This window comes from Glycine soja, chromosome 2, assembly GCF_004193775.1.
Source record: "Glycine soja cultivar W05 chromosome 2, ASM419377v2, whole genome shotgun sequence".
NCBI classification, from domain to species: domain Eukaryota; kingdom Viridiplantae; phylum Streptophyta; class Magnoliopsida; order Fabales; family Fabaceae; genus Glycine; species Glycine soja.
Window position 1 is genome coordinate 10,232,459 of NC_041003.1, and position 26,470 is coordinate 10,258,928.

At 33.9% G+C, this 26,470-nt stretch overlaps 2 protein-coding genes across 4 annotated transcripts; both read right to left on the reverse strand.

The window, feature by feature from the left end:
• Window positions 1-2,653: 2,653 nt before the first annotated feature.
• Window positions 2,654-4,625, reverse strand: LOC114386474 (60S ribosomal protein L34). Its single transcript, XM_028346492.1, has 4 exons — window positions 4,464-4,625; window positions 4,248-4,327; window positions 3,119-3,228; window positions 2,654-3,010 (listed from the first exon to the last, which is right to left on the reverse strand). The coding sequence occupies exons 1-4, from the start codon at window positions 4,540-4,542 to the stop codon at window positions 2,917-2,919; spliced, it is 363 nt and encodes a 120-aa protein (XP_028202293.1). The 5' UTR covers window positions 4,543-4,625; the 3' UTR covers window positions 2,654-2,916.
• A 2,175-nt stretch (window positions 4,626-6,800) lies between these two features.
• Window positions 6,801-19,506, reverse strand: LOC114386483 (myb-like protein X). 3 transcript variants are annotated; one of them, XM_028346514.1, is made up of 8 exons: window positions 19,352-19,506; window positions 19,138-19,253; window positions 12,413-12,488; window positions 11,214-12,179; window positions 9,127-11,117; window positions 7,968-8,387; window positions 7,671-7,882; window positions 6,801-7,328 (listed from the first exon to the last, which is right to left on the reverse strand). In XM_028346514.1, the coding sequence occupies exons 4-8, from the start codon at window positions 11,387-11,389 to the stop codon at window positions 7,074-7,076; spliced, it is 3,054 nt and encodes a 1,017-aa protein (XP_028202315.1). In that variant the 5' UTR covers window positions 11,390-12,179; window positions 12,413-12,488; window positions 19,138-19,253; window positions 19,352-19,506; the 3' UTR covers window positions 6,801-7,073. The 3 variants fall into 3 exon arrangements, with proteins under 3 accessions (XP_028202315.1, XP_028202304.1, XP_028202311.1); XM_028346503.1 differs by having other exon boundaries at window positions 19,138-19,506; XM_028346510.1 differs by lacking the exon at window positions 12,413-12,488 and having other exon boundaries at window positions 19,138-19,506.
• Window positions 19,507-26,470: the final 6,964 nt, after the last annotated feature.

Genomic DNA, 26,470 nt, shown 5'->3' on the forward strand with positions numbered 1-26,470 from the left:
AACGCAGTAGATTATGGTTCTCTAAAGATATTCTTCATGTTTTCAAAGAGAACATGGGTATGTGCATTATGCAGTGCTTATTTGTCTCTTTGATCCTTTATTTTTCCTTTTGTAATTTGCAAACTTTATCCTAATTTGATTCTTTTGGCTTGAAGGGGTCGGATAAAATTGAGATCATCATGCTACACTTGTCCAAAGATAAAGAAGTGCAATGGGATGGAAACTCCTTGAAGAAGATGGAAAACCTTAAAATTCTGATGGTAAAAATGCTCGCTTTTCTAGGGGACCTAGTGCTCTCCCTAAAAGCTTAAGAGTACTAAAATGGTGTAGATGTCCTGAATCATCACTACCTTCTCAGTTTGATCCAAAGAAACTTGTCATATTGGACTTGTCTATGAGTTTCTTTACATTCAAGAATCAAATGAACATGGTATTATAGTAGCTAACTATCACGATGTTTATATGGACTTGAATAATGATAAGTCCAATTCAAAATTCATAAATTAGTTGCTCGATAAGAGAAATAAAGAGGACTGGCAAGTCAGACCAAATACACTGCTGAGTTAGTTAACTTAGTTGGCACTTGTGATTCATGTTCCTGTGGTCTGAGGAGTGTGCACTAGTGCTAGATGAGGTGAGGGAAGTATGAATGTGTAGGCTATTCTAAGATTTTAAATGACTTGTGACCTCAATTCTTAAGTGATGTAAGACTTTATGACTGCCGGAACATGTAGTATGAAGCATTAGCTGAAAACTCTGCAATAACATCTTTATCACTCTTTAAAAGTGTGAAGTGCGTAGCCTTTAAATTGTAATCCTGTAAGAAGCAAATTAAATGTGCAGTGATCCACTGTAGAATGTTGTTTTGTCGTTTGAGGACTGATACTGCTAACAAGTGGTGTCTAAACAGTTTATAATAAGATGGAATGTGTCTACAAAAAAGAAAAGGATACAGCAACGTACTATCATTGCAGTCAGTGGTGTTGGTTAATAGAAAACTATACTCGAAAAAGCATCGTATACAACAGGCTAAATTGACAATGCACAATTACTAAATAGTGTATGAATTCATACGAATATTATTAATTTATATATATAGATATAACATTGTAAAAATAGGATAAAAAAAGTGCAATGGGATGAAAATACATTAAAAATGATGGAAACCCTTAAAATACTAATTACAAAAAATGCTTCTTTTTCTTCTAGAGGATTTAGTTTTCTTCCCAAAAGAGTGCTACAATGGTTTGGGTATCCTGAACCGTCGCTGCCAGCTAATTTTGAACCTAAGAAACTTGCCATACTGGACGTGTCTTTTAGTTCCTTTACATTTGACAATCAACTGATCATGCTATGTATTATTCCTACCTATCATGAAATTTATTTGGTCTTGCATAGTATTAACTTTCAGGTTAAGTTTAAAATAAACTCATTTTAAAAGTTTTCTATCATATTATAAATTAGTTTAAGCAATCTTGTCGATGTTACATGGTTTCAAAGGCAAAGACAACGACCCAAAATCCCAAACGGAAGTACTCTAGAGATGGAATCTATTTATGCCATGTTAGTGCTCAGAAAGAGACAAATTTGCCCGATCTTTTGCCTGCTCCTCATTTAGTGCTTCCATTTTCTTCAGGTTGCTCTAGACACTAGCCCTTCAAGGCATAAAGTACACAAATATGTAGAGATAGATTTCACAAACAAAAGTAACTTATTCCTCTAACACAAAGGTTGGCCTGTTCATGAATAAGGTTTAAAACCAAAGTCTTAAACAAGAGAAATCTTGGCGACATTCTTTCTTTTCAGAGTGAGTAATAACAGACGTCCTTATTCGGAGTTGGCATTCAGAGTGACAACTCCAATTTTAGGCCAACAATTTGACAAAAATGTACACCATTATCATTATTGGTTTCTCCTTTTTTACATAAAATGTATATATGGATCAACTGTGAACATGTTTCATATATTAATAAACCAATAATGTTGATTATTTTTGCTAACTTTCAGATCATGCCCAGAATAGATGTTTGAAAATAAAAAAAGATCACGGGCAATTCCAATTCTTAGACCAGTGTATAATTTGAAAACCGCTTGCGTTTCTACAACGTAAGTTCAGGTTGCGGAAACTGAAACAAGCACAAGCTGAATGCCCTGAAGGAACATTGACTCATAGGAAACACTGCCACTTTGAAGCAAGTCAGTGGCCAATATTTTAAGGCATTGATTGCTATCACCGTGCATTAGTATCTTGTCACCTAACAACACCCATTGTGCTGTAGACATTATTCTTGGAACATGGTCAAATCAAGCAATCCAAATATCTATTTTTTGTGTTATCAATGTGCTTAATTCAACTATTTTAAAGCAAGTTTTTTTCTTCTAAAACATCTATTTATTTCTAAAATGTGCGCCACAAAACATGTCCAAAAGAAATATACTGATGACTAAACGTCTTGAGGCACTGCATGACAACACCGCATGCAAGTGCAAAACCACCTTCATCAGTAACCAAGTGGCAAAAATTAGTTTTCTCATGTCCGATGATTTCAAATTTGTCAAGAAGGTTTCGCCGGAAAAGAGTGGAAAATATTGTAGTTAGCCAAAAAAAACATTTTAATTGCAAAATACCACCAGTAAAGCAGTCAGAATTGAGTTATATCCCAATTCCAGTGGAATTACCAAGTTCTATTTAGAATATATAGAAACAAGATACCAATAAACCATCAAAAGAAAATGAGAAACAAAACTGTATCATAATGACATTGTCGACAAAGTTAACACTTGCTCTAGAAAGAGTTCAAACAGGCAAAATAATAAAAGACAATTAACATGACAACTCTAATAAAATTTGTGATTAACTATAACCACTCAAACCTAAAAGTCCTCCAAAAAGATGTCTCATTGTGTTGTTCAAATTCAAGCCTTTGAGGCTTGCTTTTCCTTTGCCTTCTGGATCTTCAAGACCTTCTTCACAATCTTTTGCTCTTCAACTAAGAAAGCTCGGATAATCCTATAGAACCAGACACAAATAAAAGCATGCTATAAACCAACTTTACCATATAATTAAATCATGCGAGTTATTATAAATATATAACTGTAAAAGTAGAGTAAAACAAACCTCTCCCTGACAGCACTTCCAGACAAAACTCCGCCATATGCACGGTTGACAGTCCTACGGTTTCTGGGTAACCTTGATCTCTTGTACTCTGCAGGCCTCAAGTGTGGAATCTGCAATTGTCAAGCATAAATTAGTAGTTGAAAAAGATATATAATTTTATCCAAACACAGGAAACATAATGTCCCTCGCATAAAGCCAAAAAAATATCTGGTATTCCAATGAAGCCTATATATACTTAAACAGAACAATCACTAAGAAAAATCATTCATCATACAAAACATCTGCATCATACATTCAATGTATGCCAGTGAATCAAGCAGAGACTGATACACAAGACATTCCACATATCATCAATCAATATTAAAATTTTGAAATCCAAATTATAAAGAGAGAAAAAAATTATGAAGCACAAACTAGATACTAGTGTGCATGATACTAGTTTGGTGATGAACTTGATCAAATGATGTTTCAAACACATTCTGTAACTTCCATAACCCTGTTCACAGGCTTGGAAGCTAAGTAATAAAACATATCAAACTCAACTCTTTGATAACCAAAATACTAGAACTAAAATAAACAATTTTTTAAAGCAGCGAGTCATAAACAAACAAACAAATATAAATCCATGTGTTCAAACATTGAATATCTATCACATAAAATGACACTAGAAATGTCGCTATGTAACACATGTCAATTTACACAATAACCAAAACAGAAGCTAGTGTGGCCTCACGCAGTTCGAATTATACACACTAGCTGGTCTTTTTGGTATAACCAGGAGGTGTAATCCTCCTCCCACCGGGTCAGCCCGTTTTGGGTAAAGTGGTATCTGCAGTTGCCCCTCCATGAACAAGCCGGTGATAGAACCCCAAATCTTGGTTAAGGGACCCAAGTACTGATCCACTTGAGCCAACAACTTTTTGTCACACTAGATTGAAACAAAATCAACAACACTAGCTAAAACCACACTAGCTGGTTTTAATCTAATATCAACCTTAACAATGTTCATAACTAGTCCAACCCAAAGTAAAATAAAGGAACTTGAAATAAAAGAAAACCAACAACAGAACACTGAAAATTACACAACAAAAAAGAAGAGAAAAAATTGAAAGAGTAACAGAAAGCGCACCCCCTGAATCCTCTTGCCAGTGACGGGGCACTTGGGCCCGCTGGCCCTCTTCTTGGTGGTCTGATAAACGAGCTTCCCACCTGCATTATTCCCACATCACCAAACACAACATACCCGTCAGAACCAATTAATACCCAAAATTAAAAAGCAAAAATTGTTCCGATTCGAAGCATAATCGAAGAGTGAGTGAGGGGTTCCGAAGAGGGATTTGATTACCAGGGGTTTTGACGACCCTGTGTTGGTTGGATTTGGTGGCATAGCTGTGCCTCTTGCGGTAGGTGAGACGCTGCACCATCTTCGTCAATGGATCACGCTCTGCGCCTGTGTTGTTAGGGTTTTCGGCGAAAGCAAAAACATGCGCCGCAAGAAGCTATAAAAAGGGGGATGCCAGTGCAGGTGTTTTGTTTCGATGCCCTACATCTAACGGCTCTAGACACACGCTCTTCCCTCACCGTCGGATGGATCTTACTATATCTTTCTTCTTCTTTTTTTCTTCCAAATCTTACTATATTTTCACTGCAAAATGTTACTTTGTATTAAAATTTAATACATAAGTTTTTAATAATTAATAATATTAACAGTAAATGTATCTCTGATGGATAGGATAATTTTTATTTTGTGAGTGGCGAAGTAACTTTTTAAAATATTATGTAAGTAAACAAATTTATACACTAAGTTAAAGAAACATATTTTAAGAAATTTTTTGCTGCAGTAAAAAAAATTGTTTGTTAATAATAAGATTTTATCATAATTAATTTAACTTAAACTATTTTCGGTTTCAAAATTTATTTATAACTTTGAAGCTTAAAATTCAAGACACAGGTTATAAAAACATTTAAATAATAAAAATTGGTAAATATGAGTTTAATTATTTAATCTCAACTATGATTGGTTTCAAAAAAAGGATATATAACATTTTTATAAAATTTTGTGAATTCATTTATAAAAATAGTATATTTGAAATTTTTTATTCAAAAAATCATTTATAATTTCTTTTAATTTTTCAAATAACAAAAATTTATAACAATTTTAATAATTAAAATAAAACATTTGTTAATTAATACCGCTTGGAGAGAGTGAGTATGTAGAGGTGTGTAATTGAGGACTTTGAGAGTTTCCCTTGTTTTTGAGATGTGAGAGTTAGGGGTGTTCAAATGGGTTTGATCCGACCCAAAAGCGTGCTACCCGCGTTGGAAATTTGTGTCAAGTTTGGTTCGGGTTGAGTCTACGGGCGGGTGCGGGTTCAAGTATTATTTAGAATGGGTTTACACGGGCGGGTTTGGTGTTGGTTTTCGAAACCGTCGGAACTCGAACCCGCTTGACTTAGGATGTTTGCAAGGTTGTAGCTTCTATATCCAAACCATGTGAGAAGCCCAATCACACAGCCCATACCAAAATATGTAACAAGCCCAAATCTAATTTCTGCAAGAGTGTTGCTAGGTGCACCCAGCATTATTGCTGGTGCACCCAGCAAAACTCTTAAATGACAAAATTGCCCCTACTTGTTTTTCTTCTTACGGATCAAGGTGATCCGTACGTTGATCCGTAAGACACTTACGGATCAAGTTGATCCGTAAGTGTCTTACGGATCAACATACGGATCACCTTGATCCGTAAGAAGAAAAACAATTTATTAATTAGTTTGTTATATATAGAAATCTATTTTTTTAGTTGAGATTCTTGTAATTGAAAACGATTATGCAATACATGAATTCAAACAGTACATTAACTTCAACATAGTCAAACGAAATTAAATTTTCATAAAATACTACAACTAACTAACTCATGCTAATTTTGCGACAAGGACAACTCGTCTTCCATTTGCGGTAAAGGTTTACTGAAAACAGCTAAAATTTCTATTGGTCCAATCTTTTTCCAGTAGTTAGACTCAATGAGCACCTTCATCACGTCCTCGTTGGTTTTGAGTTCAATTATTTCAAATTTTATAACTTTTTCTGAATACTCATGGTGACTTGGTTTCCGAAAAAACAATCGCGTTACCATTTGTGTTTCATCAACACCATAAGGGGGAATCCCACGAGGCGCAACTTGTTTGATCCGTAAAAAGCTTACGGATCAACTTGATCCAGAATCCATCCGTACGTCCGCGACGCACAAACGCCATCTGCGTACCTTGTTTGCCGCCACCGACCACCGCAAAGCTTCACGCCGGAAACTTCACCTTCACTGCTGCACTCAACCTTGCTACCCCCACGAACCAGAGACAATGCCGCAGGAAAAAGTGGAAAACGAGAAGAAAGCTCTTTGAAAATGGAGTAAGAAGCTGTTCCGGAAAAAAATTTGGCATTTTAAGGAAGAAAGCTGATAGGGACAATTTTGGCATTTTATATTTTTGCTGGGTGCACCAGCAAAAATACTGGGTGCACCTAGCAACACTCTTTCTGCAATCTCACCTCATCAACCTTTGTTTTATTTTTTATTGTTTGTCCAGATAAATTGGGTGTTCACACATTAAATATTATATTTCTATTTAAGTAGTAACACAATCATGAAGGATTTGAAATGACCCATAATATACTTGCACTGCATAAATTTATGAGAACATTTTTAGTATTTTTTTTTATGTTCAATAATACTACAATATTTTTGGACATAAAATAAAAAAATTATTCCAAAGATCAGCTTGGCATTTATTATATTACCATGACGTATAAGCAACAAGCTTATATATATACACTGAGAATTCTGCGACGTGTGTCTCAATTTCTGTGTAAGCTAGGATATAATTTTTCTGTGAAAAGGTATCCCTATCTCTATTCCTCTAGCACTTCTCTTCCTCTACAATTGAGAACAAATTGACTTGAGTCAACATGGAAAAAGCAAGAAGGAAGGTTCCACCTGGACAATCTTCCTGCTCAAAAACTTGATTCGGTGTAACTTTTCATTACACCATATTAGCTGTTCTTTTCTCAATTTGGACATGTTTACCACCCTTGAAATCAATCTCAACCCCACCTGAGCAACCAATTGCTCATGATCAAGTTGATCCTCATGGTGCTTTTGGAACTTCTTAACTATGCAATTCCCGGTTCTCACTATGTCCTTGAGCCTTCTGTCCTTCTGCAACATGAAAACCAAGATTGTAAGCAATTGAGAGCATTTTGATCAAAGAGAAATGCTAGTAATACACTTCTAAGTTCTAACACACTCTTATGGACATAATCTTTTTAATTGGTTGAAATTTATTGATAAATGATAATAACAAAAATTTGACTAAGGAAAACTTTAGTTCTTAACATCAGTCTTCTTTCACTTCTTTTTTCTATTAAGGTTAAGGACTAAATTGATGATGTTTCCTTAGCAACTAAAAAAAAAATCAGTAGTTAAAAGGCTTAAAATAGCTAAAGCATATAGTGTTAACTGTTAAGGACTAAAATGAGAGTTAGTCACTGATGAACATACTTTCTGTAGTTGTGTTTTAATGTCCACCATAAGACCAGAAATTATAGGGTCTTTAAGATCAATTCTGTTGTGCTGAGAAGCTTTAAAGATCACATTCCCATAATCTTTATCTGCTCGAACAAATTCCCAGAACACCCTCATTGATTCCTTGATGATATCTGCCAACTTTCCACTTGCAATAGCATCCTCTTCTTCATCCCCTTTACTATCATCTGCAAAACATTCACAACAAAAGATAAGCATCTCACTAGAGGTGGTACTGTGTGAAAGAACTGAATTATGGTTAACTTTGTTCACCTTTAATGCCTGGAACTTGGAGCAAGTTGCGAATCACACAACGGTTCTTGACATAGTTCTGTAGCCTAGGGCCTTGAAATGGCTCATTCTCTATGAATCTCTGAACTAGGACTTGAAAAAGTTGAAATTCACCAGCAACATGGTTATACCTATGACTATGAGACCCTTGTGAATCATATTGTTGCAACTCAAGGGCTTTCTTGTGTTGCCAACAAAGGATTTCCCAAGAGAGGCAAACTTGCCCAACATATACTAATTCCAAATCTCTATGCAGTTCATGAACAAGCTTCACCAATGGATCTGATGAGTTCTTTGAAGCTTTGCGTGGCCACAAGTTCTGAGAGATTACAGGCTTTGCACCTTGGATTGCGGATTTTGGTAATGAAATTAATTTTAGAGGGTCTTTTAGTTGAAGAAGACCTGCAAATGATGACAAAGAAAATGATTTAGTCATAAACAAACATGATCATTGCTAAATAAACAAGTTTTCTTTGCTTAGAGTATAATATTAGAAACCATTAATTAATCCAAGGTTTCAACCATAGTCAAAACTCTAATAAAAGTGATATTGAAGGTTCCTTCGACTTTATTGAATGCTTTGTACAGTAGAGCGAGGAGAATCAATCTCATTCGCTGATATTTTAATGCATAAAGTAGAGTTCTAAGGAAAGTAGGAAAAGGATTGGTAGAGAATGGAATTGAAATTTATGATGCAGACTGGTCACTATCTTTGGGTTTATTATTGGAAAAAAATAAACAAGACATGAATAGCTTTATGCACACATGATTAGCAAAATATGATAGGTGTAAGATATGTAATGGCCCACTATGTCATGATTGTATCCAGGAGCGTTCTCAAAAAAAATTCTTCCCGTTGATTGAATGTGACCAAAATTCATAAAAATAAAATAAAATTATAAATCATAAAAGATGGTGAAGTTGAACTAGAAGAAACTTCAATATGCAGTTTTGCAAGTGTGAAAAATAGAACTTCTAATTAAGCATAAAGGATCAGTATGGTGAAGATTGAAGACTTAAGATTTCATGTTTTGAACTTTAAGCAACATGCTGAAAAATTGACCAAAAACATTGAAATCGTTCAAATCTGAAATGTTCCACAGCAAGAGTTTAACATTGAAGAAGTTAATTTAGTTCTCACCTAATGCGTGCATGGTCTGGTAATTCAAGATATCAAGTTTCTTCATCTTCTCTGCATAGCTCTTGTAAACTATATGAATTTCATCAATTTGATCCTTGTATTCAAGCTTCTCTTCAATTTCCATTGGCTTTGGATCTTCAACCACTCTTGGGGACACTCTTTCTTCCTCTTCAAACGCCACCACCTCTTCCTCTTCGTTCGCCTCTTCCACTTCTTCTAAAATTGTGGCAAGTCCTCCTTGCCTTGAATTTTTCAATTCCAATTTCAGCTGTTCAACTAAATCATCATGCTCCCATTCAAAGTCACCCTCATCTGATTCTGAATCACTCAATTCATCTTCCCACCTAATTTCTTCATTTCTCTTCAAGCCATTCCTACACACCTCTTCTTCTTTGTTTTTTGAACCTTCTCTTTGATCTTTAACCACAGCTTTTTTAGATTCTTTACCACCAAAACCATGTGCTTTTAAGGACTTCAAACCCTTCATGCAAGGTTCCATTTCCACATACCCATCTTTAGAATAAATGCCATGAGCACTAAATTCTGAAACTTTTCCATCACATGAAGAATGCTTCTCCTCCACATCTTCTGCTCTTTCTTCTCTCATCATTAGCTTCAGAATCTCAGGTTGAAATCCTTCACCACCATTTTTACCACCCAGAAACTGGTATACAATTGAATCATCCATTTTGTTGCTGTTGCCCCAGTTCAGACCACTTGAGCTAGACGACTCTGACTCCGAATCCGATGTCACCGAGTTTTCGTTGTAAAGAAAATAATCTTCATCGGATGAATCGGATCCACCAAACATCTCACTCTCAAAGTGAAGAGGGATATGGGTAGAAGGTGCTGAAACCTCTTCTTGAACAGAGTCCTCTGTTTGTGCTTGAGCCAGAGGCTTTTTCTCTGAACCAAACTCTGAAAATTCCTTGTCGGCAATAATTTTTGTGCTGGCATATGCATTGTCAGAAACGGTTGAAACATCTGGACCCATGTAAAATTCTCGAAAACTGAACCTCAATGTTGTTGGTTCCTCCATGAACCCACTTATATCTTTTCCTGATAAGTACTCGCACTTACTTGTGGTTGTTACAGAGTTACTGTCCCCCAAAACAGGCACATTTGTTTCTTCTTCTTTTTCTTCTCTCTTTGTATCATCTCCATGAACATTAGACTCTTGTTCCTCGAAAACAGAGTCCTCATTTTCATCTATTTTCTCACCATCGTCATTTACAGTTTCACTAGAGACATTCTCCATTAAAGCACCACTCCCAGTTTCATTTTCATCAATTTTCTTGAATTCTTCATGAACAACAGAATCAATCTCCGCAGAAACAGGTTCATCAATTTCTTCTTCTTCTTCCCTCTTCATAATTCTATGATGGAGACCAGAGTCATTCTCCAAGTAAACAAAGTTCTCTATTTCATCTTCATCAATTTTTTTACCATGTTGATGAACATCTGAGTTGGTTTCCTTGGAAAAAAGTTCATCTGTTTCTTTTCCAACTTCGTGACTATTTTCATGAATAATAGAGTTTTCTGACTCACTCTTCATGAAAACAAATCCTTCTTCTTCTATTCCCCTACTCATACCACCTTCACGAATGTCAGAATCAATCTCTTCTGAAACAGAGCTCTCTGTGGGCACCTCTGTTTTCACCCCATCTTCATGAGCATCACAGTGGATGTCCATAAAAACAGAGCAATCTGTTTCAACATTTCTTTTCTCACTTTCAGGAGTAATCTCCATGGAAAAAGCAGAGAACTCTGTCTCTCCATCTCTTCTCTCACTTTCAGGAGCAACCTCCATGAAAGAAACAGAGCTCTCTGTTTCTCCCTCTGTCTCTTCATGAAAATCTTCACTCCAAAACAGAAAACTAGCAAGCTCCTCTCGGAACCCATCAATCTCAGAATCAGAAACCCGGTTCTTCTCAACATGTTGTAGTCTCTGAACAATAATATCATCTTTTGCATCTCCCAAATGAAGAAACCTGAAGCAAAATAATAAAAAAAGAAGCAAATTACTCATTCTCATTCACCCATCATCACATAAACACTTAAAAATATCAACAAAAAGTTAACCAAACCTGAAGAGATATCTCAGCAACAATCCAAAAGCATAGAAAACATAGTTGCAAACAAACACCCGCAGAGAAGCAAAGGCCCACAACATGTTCACACAAACAAAATCGTTCACAACTCGTAAGTTGATGGAATCAATGTGGGACTTAAGCATAAAGAGGCTCTTAGTACCCATCATCATCCAATCCAAATCAACCTTGGGAAATGAAAGGCCTTGTTTTCATGTCCACGAAAATTCCAACCAAATTAGAAGGTAAAGAAGACTTTGGTCATGTAAATTTTCCATTTCAAACATTCATTGTTGGAGAGTGGACTCTTCCCACTTGAGGACAGCGAAATCAGTGGCAGGACAAGATCTGGGCATGATGATTTATTTTCCGACCAAAAGAGCGAGATTGTGGGAGAAGATTGTGCACATCTGTACAAGGAAAGAAAGCAACGTTCGAGTTTTTTTTTTTTTTTGGTATAGACCATAGATATCGATCATGGGAGACAATATTTTTTATCTAATCGGATAGAATTATTATAAATTATTACCACTAGATTTATTATTATTCTGTTCAAACTATAGAACTATTATGAATAACAGAGTTCTATCGGATTATTAACAGACGAGGAAAGAGAATTTTGATTGCACTTGGTTTGCTTTGGTAGCAATAGCAGTTAAAGTAGTTTCCTTAACAGTTATGTGGGTTTTTGTGGTTGTACGGGCTATTCTGTTTGACACGTGTGAGAGAGTTGAAGTGGACACTGTACTTCCTTTAAGGCAATTTTTTTATTTGTTCACTAACTTGGAATTAGTGGGTGGTGTTTGGATTCAGTGGGTCGGTCAATGTCTTGCATGGTTAGCAAAATGAAAGATTGGCAGGGATAAGAAGACTTAGGGTTTGTTTTATTTGTTTATTTGTTTTAAATCTAGGTACATAATACGTCCCACTGCCTCTGATTTGTGGTCATGAAACCAACTCCACCTGCCAGGAGAAAAAAAATGAATGATGGATTAGTGTGAGAAGAAATATCTTAAATCAATATTTGCATTATTAATAAAAAATATTTATATAAATGAAACGTGAACATTTAAATTTGCTCATTGATTAAACATGATTTGATAAATGAATCCAAACTGTGCATGCAAATAATATATTTGTGTTTATGTGTGTATTTGTTAAGGGCAAAACATGGACGACTACAAATTGTAACATACTCATGATCATTGAAACGGTGACTAACAAGAATTCTGACAGCATGAAGATTTGGAGTCTAGCAGAGTAGCAGCGTGTCTACAAATAGAAAAAGGTTAGATAAATTGATAAACTTCATTAAGAAAGATGAAGGTGTGTTGTTTTGTCTTTTGTATAGAATTGAATTTAATCAGAATGTACTCGTCATCTAATTAAATATTGTAATATGATAATTTTTTTTCTTTTATAATGATTATTTTAAAAGTTATATATGTAGTGATGAATTTATTAATAAAAAATACTATGTAACTTTTATGATTATTTTTATGTTTTTATCTTTGTATATATTTTTTTAATATTAATTAATAAAAAAATATTATAAATGTAACTTTTAAGATGAACAAACTTATATCATACTTATTAATTTTGTGATTAAACAATAACATAAAAACTTTTTATATTATCGCTATTTTTACATAAACTAATTTCTCATGCAGTGATGTCTCATTAGTTTATATTGTAAAACATGGACGGTTTTTTTAAATAAGCTTTATTTTTTTATATATAAACCAAGTTACCAAGATTTAAGAAAAATGAGACATATTAAGAGTATGTGTATTTTAGACGTATAAATGCAATACCTTTCTTCTTCATAAAAGGGGGAAAAACAGTTCCCGTAGGGTAAATCTTGGGCAATTGCATCTTTGTCAATTTCTTACAGTTTAACTGCAGGCAAATGGCTATATTTCGTTTTGGATGTGACTCTGCACTGGTTAATAGGTAGTTGTTTGTGGCGTCACGAAGTAATATGGCGCACAATAGCTTTCTGAAAAGCCTATGCCACCCTCATACAATGTACACTTCAACTACGCTATATCTCTTTCCCTAATGTTTTAATTGTGAAGGAACACTTTAATTAAATTAGGGGCTCTTAATTGTATATTCTTCTTTGATGTGAATATGGTGATAGAAACAAAGCCACTTGGAAATTTTTTTAGGGTTCTTAGTCAATTTATGGTATAATTCATGCTAAGGTGCATGCCGACTTCCGTCATCTTCTATTCTATGGACGGTTTTTTTTGGCAGGTGGTGCGTGTCATTTTCATTGATTCAAATGCATAAGTGGCTTAAACAATCATTTTATTTGTGAAAAACATGAGTTAGTGGTATAAATAAGCATATTATGGCGGAGGAAAATATCAAAATACAAGATGAATAATTACTATTTTTTTTCTACTAAGTCAAAAAATATAAGTATCTCTCAGTTCGCTTATTAAGTCAGAAATAAATTTTACTTATGATATGTGACTGTCACTTATTTAAGAAAATTTTATACATGATGAGAAGGTGAATAAGTATTATAACCTAACTAATTTATAATTTAAATTTAATTTATTATTAGTATAAAGTTTTTTTTTTCTATCTTGAATTGTAAGTTTCATATGTCTATTAAAATCCTTATCTGATAAGTTAATCACTAAATACTTTTTTCTTACCTTATGATGAGGACTACCATATTTTATTTTCCAACTAATGTAAAATGAATTTGTTCAATAATCTAAAAATAAAAAGATTTTCATTTCCAAGCTCCACCTATACCCTTAACTAGCCTTAATTGATCTCACCCCATTCCAATATAAAAAAATTTAAAGCACGTCTTTGTTAATCTATTGGAAATGAATTTGTAATGTACTCAACTATATTATTAATATTTGTTCATAAAACAATATTCTTTGGTTTAAAGAAATGTAAGCTCAACTACCAAAACTGAATGATTAATACTGATACGAATATCACAAGGGGGTCTGCAGGAAGCAAGCTATATGAGGCCCAAAAGAAAGGTTCCAACATGGGCAACAACAGAGGCACCATGCATCATGCATAGTACGTCGAAGGCACGGTGCGGTAGGTAGTAGGTATCGTGCAGTAGGCATCATGCATTTAGATAGTGGGGAATAATAGAAATATCGTTCTGGTAGGATTGTGCTTATCTTTTCGTTATTACTGTCAGGAGCTTGTCCCCCCTAGTATCACAATATGTATGTATGTATATATATATATATATATATATATATATATATATATATATATATATATATATATATATATATATATATATATATATATATATAAGAAAAATACCAGAAAGTTCTTTCTCTTCTTCTCTCTTAGGAGACTTGTCTTGGTTCTCGAATTTCAAGACGTAACATTTTGGTGCTTTCATTGAGAGCCCATGGTTGCCATACCAGCTTCAACTACCACAACTCATACCACCCGCCAAATAAAGCTCCCATGGCTGTCATACCAGCTTCAACTACCACAACCCACACCACCCGCCAAACCACCTATCCTCATTGTTTCCTCTCCACACTACCTTCCATCAATAACCACCTTCCCTTTCATTTCAACACACACCTCGAATGGCGGACGTCGAACTTTCTACCGCTCGAGAGGACCGCCTTGAGGTCGCCATGACCAAACTTGTTGTAGCTCAACTCCGCCTCGAATCCACACTGGATGCCTTTCTTCTAAAACTGCCTCCGAGAACCAGCCACCACTACCCATCTTCTTCCTCCGTGCAGTCACCACCGTCGCCTCCGCCTTCCACACTGACTGCGCCTTCATGCCCCGTACCGATGCAACACAACCAATCACCCTTGTCGACTCTGTTGCCCACGTCGACTCCATCACCCATGTCGACTCCGCCGCCCATGCCGACTCCACCTCCACCTCCTACACTCATATAGCCGCATCCCACACCCTTGTCGGCTCCACTTCCCATTGCGGTTGTTCCCCTCCTTGCTAACAGCAACCCCCACGCGTCCTCCGACCACCGCTGGATCACCATTTTTCAAGTCCGCAAGGAGTACCCCAGCCGCTGCAAGGAGCTTGACCACTCCTTCCTCTTTTATGCCACTATCAACATCGCAAAATGACTCGACTTCCACAACACTAATCTTCATTCGTTCATTCCTTCACCCATTTTAATTTGGGATCCCAGTTCGAATTTGAAAACCTAACACCTTGAGGACAAAGTGTTTTTGATGGGTTCGGGAATGATACGAATAGCACAAGGGGGCCTGCAAGAAGCAAGCTATACGAGGCCCAAAAGAAAGGTTCCAACATGGGCAGTAGAGGCACCATGCATCATGCATAGTACGTCGAAGGCGGTGCAATAGATAGGTATCGTGCATTTAGATAGTGGGAAATAATAGAAATATCATTCTGTTAGGATTGTGCTTATCTTTTCGTTATTATTCTCAAGGGGAACTTGTCCCCCCTAGTATCACAGTGTGTGTCGTGTATATATATATATGTGTGTGTGTGTGTAATACACTTTAAAAAGGAAAAATTAGTTGCAATTATATGACTTTTTCTTTTTCTTTTCCATGTCTTCTACAGCTTTAAATGGGAAAGAAAAAAAAAAAAGGCTTTTCAAACTCATCAGGGATGGATTGACATGTAAAACACGCAAATGGCAATTCAATTCATGAGGAGTTATTCTCAACAGGCGTAAAGAAAAATAGAGGAGTTCAGTTCCCAAACTTGTAGGTATCCAATTACTTTATATAATTCTTACTTTATGTTTCTAATTTCACAAAACACATTCAATTTGGTTTGATGAAAAAAAAAGTAAATAAAAAGAAATAATAAAATGTTTTTTTTGTTAAAGTGACTATTTAATAAAGTCAAAAGTAAAGTTGGTTAAGCTTATATTATGATCTTACTAACTAAAACGGCCAAACGGGATTTACTCAAAAACAGAGAAGACCGTTATGGCTAAGACTTTATATGCAGAAATGATGTCTTAGATCTAAAGGAAGATTAAGGAAGAAAAATATCACAAAACACAAGGATGCTATGGGCCCAGAACCTCTTTATTATTATAGGATAAACAGAAAGCATCTCCAAAGAAGAATTCAGAAAATGTTTAAACCCAATTACGGAATTACGTTTCGAACAATTGTTGAAACAAAATCTAGGGCCAGCCTAACTAGTAACTAGGGATAGAATAAGTATGGCACTTAACTACTGCACCCCATTTTTTGTTTGGTGAATCCCCAAAATTCCTAATATTTCCCCGTTACCTTTTCTCTCCCAAGCAAACCCTATTCACTTCTCCCCAAACCTCCATGACTACCTTTTGCTTTTGTGCAGTGGTGGTGGTGTGCACCCCACCTCCACACACTACCGCCACCACACACAAACACCATTGTCGCACTCAAACACTACCACCACAACAATCACACAACACCACACCAAACCCATCATCATGCCGCCACCACCACGAGCATCAATATGTCCCATGAACTTTCATGCTGCACCAAACCCACCATCGTGTCACATTACCCTTATCACATCACCCTTATATAATTCTAGATTGAGTAATACATCATATAAATGTATTACATATTGTTCAATCTATGATACATACAAATGTATTACTAATTAAGTAATCTAGAATTATGGTTCCCAAATTCGATTTTTACTTTCATTTCTGAATGGTCATGCTCTTTGATTCTTTCGTCATTGGATGTCTCCCTTTTGACACCTCTTTCATTGCCTACATCATAGCAACCCCATCTCAGGTGGAGTAAAACACTATCAAAGGACATAATAGTCCATTTTGATTCATTATTTTAGCTTATGAGGTGCACCAAGTAAACAAATGAAGTGCATTAACTAATTACCAATAAATATTAATCAGATAGTACTGTTTTGTTTCAGGCTGACCCAAAAGTAAAAATTATTTTTTTTATTCACAGCCAAAAGTAAAAAGTAACACATGGTTACAAATGAAGACATTCTCATACGAAAATAGGCGTGGTAAAGGTAAGCTTATCCAAAAGTATTTCTAAAACAATTGAAAAAAAATTTAATAAACTTTTGTATGAGCTAAAATTAATTTATACAAAAGTTAATTTAAAAAATCTGTCTTGTCTAAATTTTCTAAAAGATAATTTTTAATTCATGCATAAACTAATATTAATTTATAAAAAAGTTTATTTCATTTTTTTCTAGAAGTACTTTTAGAAAAGTTTAGTTAAATAGGCCCATAGTGTATTATCTTATAGAAGTTTGCACCTTGATTGTATTTTAAGAAATTTATAGTTATAAGTTATTGATATACTCTTTTTAAAAAACAAGTATGAGTTAATAAATTCATATGTAGATAAATAAATAGATACACATAATATAAAAGACAATCTTATTTGAAACAAAACATTGATTGTCAGTAAGAATTTTTATACACAAAAATTGAATTTAATTTTTTACGGAAAATCAAACCTGTATTAAGTATACGAAACAATTTTTTTTTCCTCTTTCTATATTACTTAATTAAGAATTACAACAGGTAAATTTAAGTAGAGAAACTCATAGTTGAGTATATAATAATTTTTAATATTCATATTAAAGTTGTTATCAGCATTAACAATTTCTGTACCCAAAAAAATAATATTTGTTCAGATAAACCAAAAATAAATAAATCTCATGTTACCTAGAAATAACCTATCAACGAGGCCCATGCTAGCTAAACCAACCAATAAACCCTCATCCCTTAATCCACTAATCATTTTTAAAGACAAAAATGGAAGTTCAGCAGACAATTCCGTAAATGTGATGAACCTAATAATGCAATGAATTTGAGATCAGAAATATTAAATAACAATTTTAATACTAATAGACCTAATGATCACCTATCTAAGAAAGGATCTGCACTCTTTTGATCATTTTTCATTTGTTTAATTACTTGAGAATCTAACATGTTTAAATCAAACAAATTGTATTATGTTTTAATTGGGATAATGATTGGTGGACATTTCTTTATTTTAAACATTTTATTAATATTTATAATTTTTTTATTTCTCTTTTTATCATATCATATATTTTTCTATCTTTTTCTCCTTTTTTCTTGCTAGGTGTTATTAAGTGGAGGTTTCCACTAGTCAATTTTTTTATTTAATATCCCTGAATTCTAAGAGTTTTTTTTTAATGTGTGATATGACAAAAAGTCATTGAATGATTACTCTTTTAAAAGGTTAAATGAATTAAATAATGCATTTCTTTATATACTTTTTGTTAGCTATTAATATTATAATTCCATAAAAAACCTATTAATATTATAATTGTTATGCAGTAAAAAAAATTATAATTGTCTTATTCAATACTAGTTTCAACGTCGGAAACATTGAATAAATTAAAATTTGAAACACGAATAATCATTTCATTTTATCTATTCTAATTCTTATTTTATACTTGTATTTTAATTATAAGCAACTCCCATTTGTACCCCGAAACAAACAGATTTCGCATTATTGCTTCATGAGGCCCACACAAATGATAGGCTCCTCATCTTCAAGCCAATCAATGAGTACTATGAATTAGCGTCACACTATTCATACTATTTGAAAGAGATCACAGGACTGAATCTTATTGAATCTCATTAAAAAATAAATTCTCCCTTTCCCTTCATAAAATGATTTTTGTTCCTCACAACAACTAATTACATGTAGTGCGTTTGAATAACACACACAAAAATGTATTCTACTTATAAAATTACGTTGAAATCATGAAAAAAAACTATTTGTTGCTTCTTTTTCGTCATGAAAAGTTATTTGGTTTTTTCTTATCATAAACCTATTCTAAACACACTATTAAATTCGTTAAAAGAAAGTGAATATTTTAATGTTTACTCATAAAAAAAAGTAACAGATTAACACATGAAAAAACTTGAATTTAAGGTTACCTTTATATATGGTCAAAATCTGAGGAGTTTACCAGCTAGAGTTCATGCTAATACTGGCAAAGTTGTTCAGTTGCCTTCCCTGCATGAGTGATCTTGTGGACTGAACCGCTGAAAGTCTTCCAAACCGCACCAGTTATACATAGGAATCAAAGAAATCTTCAACAAAACATGAGAAGGGGAAGTGGGTGCTATAGAATAATGTGATGGCACCAACCTAGATCAAGAATCATAAGCATGGCATTTAGCATCATGGCTTATGTTTGAGACATGAATGGGATCATACCATATGATTCTGATTCATCAGAGAAGCTTGGTAGTATAGCATGAGCAAGGTGGGGCTGTTCTGTGATTTAACCGAATGAGTGGTGTTTAAGTTGCAGTGGATTCTTCGATGTTGAGTTTGGAATGCTTGCACATGGTATCAAAAGATAGAGTGGACCCCCATTGGAAGACCACGAGTGAAACGATGTAGTGTTGATTGCTTAAGTAAAAAACAAAATTGGCATAGCAGATTGAACAAAAACAATCAATATAATATTCTTTTTTTCACTCTAATGCAATTAGTTCTCAAGTGAGTGCTTGCTCAAATTTCGTGACAAAAGAAAGGGATCAAATTGGAGTGGACATTACTATTTTCTGTATGAACCTTCTGGGGCCAAAACTTGCGACAATTAACATATCCTAATTTCATGAGTAATTGGACCACTTGCCAAACCCTGTACAAGCATTTATTAAGCAACAAAATAATGCATTCTGTTTTTATTTTATTTTATTTACGACCACAGTGATTTCAAGCCATTATAGTGCATGTTTGGTTATCAAGATTTTTTGAAACAACAAATAATTACTTTTATGATGATTTCACCATGATTTTGTATTCAGGATGATTTTCTACCACCAAACGAAACACGCTAATATTTTTTATTGATCAAAAGGGTGTATTACTCTGTGGCCATCAAAAGCCAACCCCCTCTATAATAAGGACCTACTCCTATTAGGCTCTTACAACATACCCATTCCAAGGTCATGAAGAATATAGGGGTCTAATCCTGAAAACTGTTGACTTTTGGACATTTGTTTCTTGCACTCTCGGTATTGAACCTACACCTCCCATTATATTTCGGAAAATTCTCATCCGAATACAAATTTACATTCTGAAATGAATATTATAGAATGCAATGGGAAGTGCATGATTCAAATAAGAAAATGCATGAGTAAGGGTCAAAAGCCTATAGGCTTTATGAAATGATTCTGAAGAAAATAGTGGTTAGCAAGGATGTTATATATGAGACGAAGAAAACTTAGAACAAAAGTGTCGCAGTATGCAGGCTGTCAACAAATGAAGGCGAAAAAATGGGAGATCAAATGGCAGTGAGTAGGTGGAGGGAAGAGGGGAAAATCTGGCTATTCGGTGGAGAGAAAAAATGTTGGGAGACATGGAAATAGACAAACCAAAAATTGATTTGACCCTGGAGATTAATAAATAATTATTTAACCCTTAAACTATAATATTTAGACTGATCTTTTTAGTGTTTGAAAAATAGAAATTTTATAATGTCATAAATGTTGAGCTGAATTGGTTTCTGCATTAGTATTAATTTCATCTAGGCATCTATTTGTCATAGATATAATCTCATATCACATTACGAAGTGACAAATCCTATAAATAAATACACTGACAAAATATTACATCCTAGTTTTACAACATTATATCTATATACAACTTAATAAAATTCAAATGAATTGATAAACTATTTAGCAATTATGCTTTGTCAATTTAACCTTTTTAATGTATTATCTTTTTTATGAGTATAGTTTTCTTTTAACCAACACCCCTGACAGCAATGATAGTACCTTGCTGTTTTGGTAGACATATAACCATCTTATAATCTTATTATAAACTGGTTAGACATCACTTGCTAGCAGCATCAATTGTCAAACAGCAAAGCAACATTCTAAAGTGGTTAAGGTGTTATTACAGGATTTTCTAAAGTGGATCACAACACATTTAATTTGCTATGATGGGAATTGTAATCTGACACATAGAAGAATTTCAGAAAAGGTGGAAAGAGTCCTAGAGAGAATCATAATTCATTGTCTACCGCTGAAAACTCAGGCTCTGTGAATCGAATATCTTCCATGTTTGTTTTAAGTTCCTGTACATGTACTCTCATCCATTCAATGTCTGTCATTCCTCCATTATTCTCAATCTCAAATGAAATCTACAAAGGGAGTCTAGTTCAGTTCAGTTAACTGAACAGTGTGGGTGAATTGTCGTAAACTCCTGGTACATGTCTTTTATTTCTAATGATAAAAAAAAAACAGAAATCTCAACACCATGCAATTCGTTCTCAATATGCAATCTTGCAAATTTATCACCACCAAATTCGAGCAGAAGATCGATTTGTTGTGTCAGCTGAATAATTTGTTGTAACAAATAGAGTAATCTCTAGGACATGTAGTATGGCACTAAAGATCGAGGCCAGCTTACAGTTAAGGAACCTAACAAAGCCTCCAACAAACCAGAAACGTAGAGACGGACCCTGTTATTGCAATTCAACAAACTTGGGATAGCTGATCCTAGAAATTATAAACACGACGATAAATTTGTCTTTTTATTTTTAAATTTGCTGAAAGAATATGAGAAAAGATTCAAAAACATAGATAAGATACCTGATTCAGAAACATTTCCTTAGATCGGGAAGTCAAGGATGTGCAATTGATAGCATAATGATATTTTATATTTGATGGCACAAGTTTTCTTGCATTCATTCAAAAAAAAGTTTTTTTTGACCGGAAACATGCCCTTATGATTCTAAGATGTAAAATAAGTTTTTTTAAATATTAGAAAACAAAAGAAAAGAAAATTATTAACAAGCAAATAAAAAAATCGAGTATATATTAGGATTAAAATAGAGAGCAGGTGGAGGGAAGTAACATGGAAGAAGCGCGGGAACATAGGAGGAACTTGCATAATGCATACCTAATCATAAAATATTAATTGATTTTAACCTTTTAACTTTGTAAAATATTAGTTTATGGAAGTTGCATACACAGGTTCTACTTTTTTCTCTTTTTTTAATTCATACTATTTTATAATCAAATCAATTGACAATTCTTGAGTGGGTGGAACAATCGTTCAACTTCTTCGCTTTGAGGAAGTAGCATTTCGCAGGGAACGTTTAGCTTAATATGGGAAGTGTAAGTGTAACTTCACCCAATAATAGACAAATTACTTAATAACAATAGATATATTAATTTAATAAGCTAATGGCCTACCGATGTTGAAGCATTTTATGTTTTCAGTTTTATAGTTTTGTTTTTTATTCTGTTAATGAATCTCTTAATTAGTTGACAGAATAATGTGTTAATGGGCATTAGTGGTCGAAGTATTCCTCAACTGCTCACCATGTTAGGAAGTGTAAAATGTGGAGCTAGCGTTGTACTATTGTTTCAGTTTTCTTTGTATAGACTTGTATAAAATTCAATGTTTGTTAAAAAAAAAAGTGTGCCTGAATCTCCTAGAAGCTAGAAATAAAGCGTGTTTAACTTGTGTTTTTAACATAAGTGACCTATGCTTTTAACAAAGTGGTTAAAAACAGTAAATTTCTTACGAGACAGAGAAAGAGACAGTAAAACAACATCTTTTGGTTCTGTTTGGATAAATTTGCATATAAGTACTTATACAAAAGAAAATATAAAGATAAAATAAATTGAGTTTCTCGCATGAATTAAAAAAGTATGCTACTACAAGACTAAAGATGCAAGAAATAAATTAAGAGGATGAACATGCATTGAAAGTTACTGATGTAGAAACTAGAAAGGATTGATGAATTGAAAAAAACGTGGAAGTTTCAAAGGAAGGAAACCAAACAAAGGCAAGCAACCCTTCAACAAGTGCATGTCTGAAACTACCTTCCCCAGAAGAAGAAAAAAACCACTTCAAATGAACCTTTGGTGTAAAAGCTAGAACACTGTGCTACTTATAACTTAGAAAATGACGTCCATGATCAGAAATCAAACAGGCTATAAGCTCATGCGGAATGCTACAAGTGTCACAAATAAATAAGAAAGGTGTAAGCAAAGATAGATAAGGAGGAGTGGTTAATTTAACTTCAATTATGCTTGGCCAATTTAACCTTTTGTATATATAATTTTTGTGAGTAGTTTTCTCATAACCAACACCCCTGACTGCAAGATAGCAGTACCTTGCATCCTCTTTATTTTGTGGACACACTCTTTATTATAAATTGTATAGACACCAGTACACCACTTGTTAATTAGCAGCATCAATCAGAAAACGGAAAAACAATATTTTACAGTGAATTACTACACAATTTAGTGACAAAGATGTTATTACATGATTTTCATGGTAAATGGGTTCATACGATACAAACATTCAAATTGATCAATTCAATGTTTAAAGCCTCCAGTACCATGCATTTATCTAACACCAATGGAGAAAATTAGACAGAAATAGAGGAACTGACAGAACTCTCAAGTTGAGATTTGGCTTGGTGTAAGTAGATCGGATCGCTATGCAGTATGTACAGCCGGCAGCAAATGTAAAAATTCAGAAAAGGAGAAAAGAGAGTCCAACAGAAAGAATCAAAATGTACTACTACACATAGATACTTACCTCACATCATGGTTTTAAATTGTGGTCGCAGTCACGTGGCAATCTGTGACATTAGGAGAAATTGCTGATATATGTGGTCCATGCATGCATGCAGCTGCAATTGCGGTCGCAGTGCATTTGCAGAGAGCCTTAAAAGATATTGAGTCCAAAATTTTGGTGGCGAACCCTTTTTTGGAACCTGTTCTAGGGCCAAAACATATTTTAAATTGTCAGTACTATAGCGAATCCAGAATCCATTGCATCGCACATTAAACATGGGTGCTGTAAATTGAATATCTGCCAAAGTTTGTTATATGTTCCTGTCCGATCCATTCAATGTCTGTTATTCCTCCATCATTTTCAAACTGTATCATTCGGTCCCAATGTATATAATTTCAAATTTTTATTGTCACCAAATTCAAGCAGCAGACCGGACAGAATTGTATGATTTGTCTGAATTGAATAATTTGTGGCAGTAAATACACGATTCGCTGGGACATCTAATATGACAGTTAAGATCGGGTCCAACTCACACTTAAGCAGCCTACCAACAACACATAGAATAATTGATGGGAACTTGTTACGAAACCAGAAACCCTAGGATGGACCCTTGCTAGTGTGATTCAATCAACTTGGGATAGCTGATCCTGGGAATATGAAATTTGTACCCTCAGTCTCATGTAGTGTCTGCCAATCACATTTAATTAAAAAAATGTGAGTTAAGCATCCTTGGTAAGTCATGACTTATGAAAATTAAATGAACTAATAAAGAGAACAAATTAAATAATCTTGTCTAAAAATTCATTTTTTTTTTACTTTTAGATAAGTCAAGTACAATATAAAATATTAAAAAATAATGTCTCTTGCCTTTTAGTGAGACTTGTTACATTAGAAAATTCATAGAAAGTTAGTTTTTAAAAAATATATACCATTAGTTTAGATCTTTTGTTAAGTTACTTATATTTCAATTTATTAGTTTCTTTGAGTGAGTGTTTTCAATGTTCTAATATTTTATATTTTAGACATTAATTATATCATATTATCCGTATCAGAATGTTTTATGATCATAACAATATATTTTTCACTTTATTTTTAGTTTTACGAAAAAATGTGAGAAATGATTCAAATCATACATGAGATATATAATGATTCAGTAACATCTTAAACTCAGAAGTCAAAGTTTTGCAGTTGATAGCAGGAAGAAATTTTATGTTTGGTGGTAGGTCTCTGATTTCTTAAAGCTCCTTGCATTCATTAACCCTATGTTTGGAATGAAGAGAATGAAGGAAGAAGAGTGGAAAGAAAAACAAATTGAATTGGAAGGAAAGTGAAATGAAAGAAAATTTTAAATTTTTGTTTTCATAAATTAACTTTTCTTTCTTTTTTTCTTTTCAATTTCTCTTGATCCAAACAAAAAATATATATTATTATTTGTGTTTTTTTTGTCTTTAATTTGTTTCCTTCCTATCAAATATACCACAAGAAAGTCTTTCCAAAGAGAGACAAGCACTGATGGATGATGGAAAAATTGTGATATTGCTGTAATTAAGGGATAAATATGTCACGTAGAAGTGTAGCAAGATATTTATCTGTCAGAAAACAATAGCTAAAACTAGCCTCCCTAACAACTTGAAGACATAGTTTCTTGACCTTGAGCTTCCCCATTCTGTACTTGTGCAAGCCGCATACAATAGTTAGCTTCCAAGTAACCAAGGTTTGGCAGCATAAAAACACTACTCAGTAGTTCAAATAGCCCATTGCACCTATATTCACAGTAAGGATTGTGAGCCAACAAGATTTCCAAATTGAAAAGGGCAAGCCACTATAAACCAAATCAAGGTATCTTAACTTTTCCATCTTCCCTAAAATTTCTGGAAAACTCACGAGGCTTCTGCAATTCCTAAGGTACATGGTTTTAAGAGAAGTTAAGTTCATGCCACGAGGAAGAACACTAAGACTAGTACAATAATTAAGATTCAAATTCAAACATTCAAGTTTGTCAAGGAATCCAACAGAATCATGAACTTCAACTAAATTTTTGCAGTTATCAAGATGCTAGTTCTTCAAATTTGGTGCTCCAGACAAGTCAGGCACTTCTTTTAGTAATTCACAACCACTTAACTTCATTTCCATCGAAGACTTCTTGAAATTCTGCAAAATGCAAAAGATGTATGACTTGGTAACTAATTTAAGAAGTTTCAAATGGACTTATTCAAGACCAAATAAACATCAAGATAGGTGGTTAGCTACTGTAATACCATCATGATCAGTGGATTCTTGAGTGTAAAGAATCTTATAGAGAAGTCCAATATGACATGCTTTTTAGAATCAAAATGAGCAGGCAGCGATGACTCAAGATATCCACACCATTTTAGGACTCTAAAACTTTCTGGGAGAGGACTAGGTGCTCTAGAAAAGAGAACATTTATTACAATGAGTATTTTAAGATTTTTTATTTGGAAAAAATTTAAATTCCACATCGGTCGGTTAAAGATAAAGTCATTTAAGAGTATATAAGTGAGGGATAACCTTTATTCCTTGAATTGTTTTTAGAATTGAATTAAAAATCTTATCTTATTGTGTTCAGAGCCCCTTTGAGCGTGATTCACACTATTTCACTTTCATCTATTAAATAATAAATTACTAATATTATTATTACCTTTAATATTAGCATCAATTCTTACATGATTCACACTATTTCACTTTCATCTATTA

Coding starts and splice junctions, on each gene's coding strand:
- LOC114386474 (XM_028346492.1), bottom strand. CDS start 4,542: ATGGTGCAGCGTCTCACCTACCGCAAGAGGCACAGCTATGCCACCAAA. Junction 4,328..4,463: donor CAGGGTCGTCAAAACCCCTG/GTAATCAAATCC, acceptor GGAATAATGCAG/GTGGGAAGCTCGTTTATCAG. Junction 3,011..3,118: donor GGAAGTGCTGTCAGGGAGAG/GTTTGTTTTACT, acceptor CTGGTTCTATAG/GATTATCCGAGCTTTCTTAG.
- LOC114386483 (XM_028346514.1), bottom strand. CDS start 11,389: ATGATGATGGGTACTAAGAGCCTCTTTATGCTTAAGTCCCACATTGAT. Junction 11,118..11,213: donor TTGCTGAGATATCTCTTCAG/GTTTGGTTAACT, acceptor ATTTTGCTTCAG/GTTTCTTCATTTGGGAGATG. Junction 7,329..7,670: donor TTAAAACACAACTACAGAAA/GTATGTTCATCA, acceptor TTCATGTTGCAG/AAGGACAGAAGGCTCAAGGA.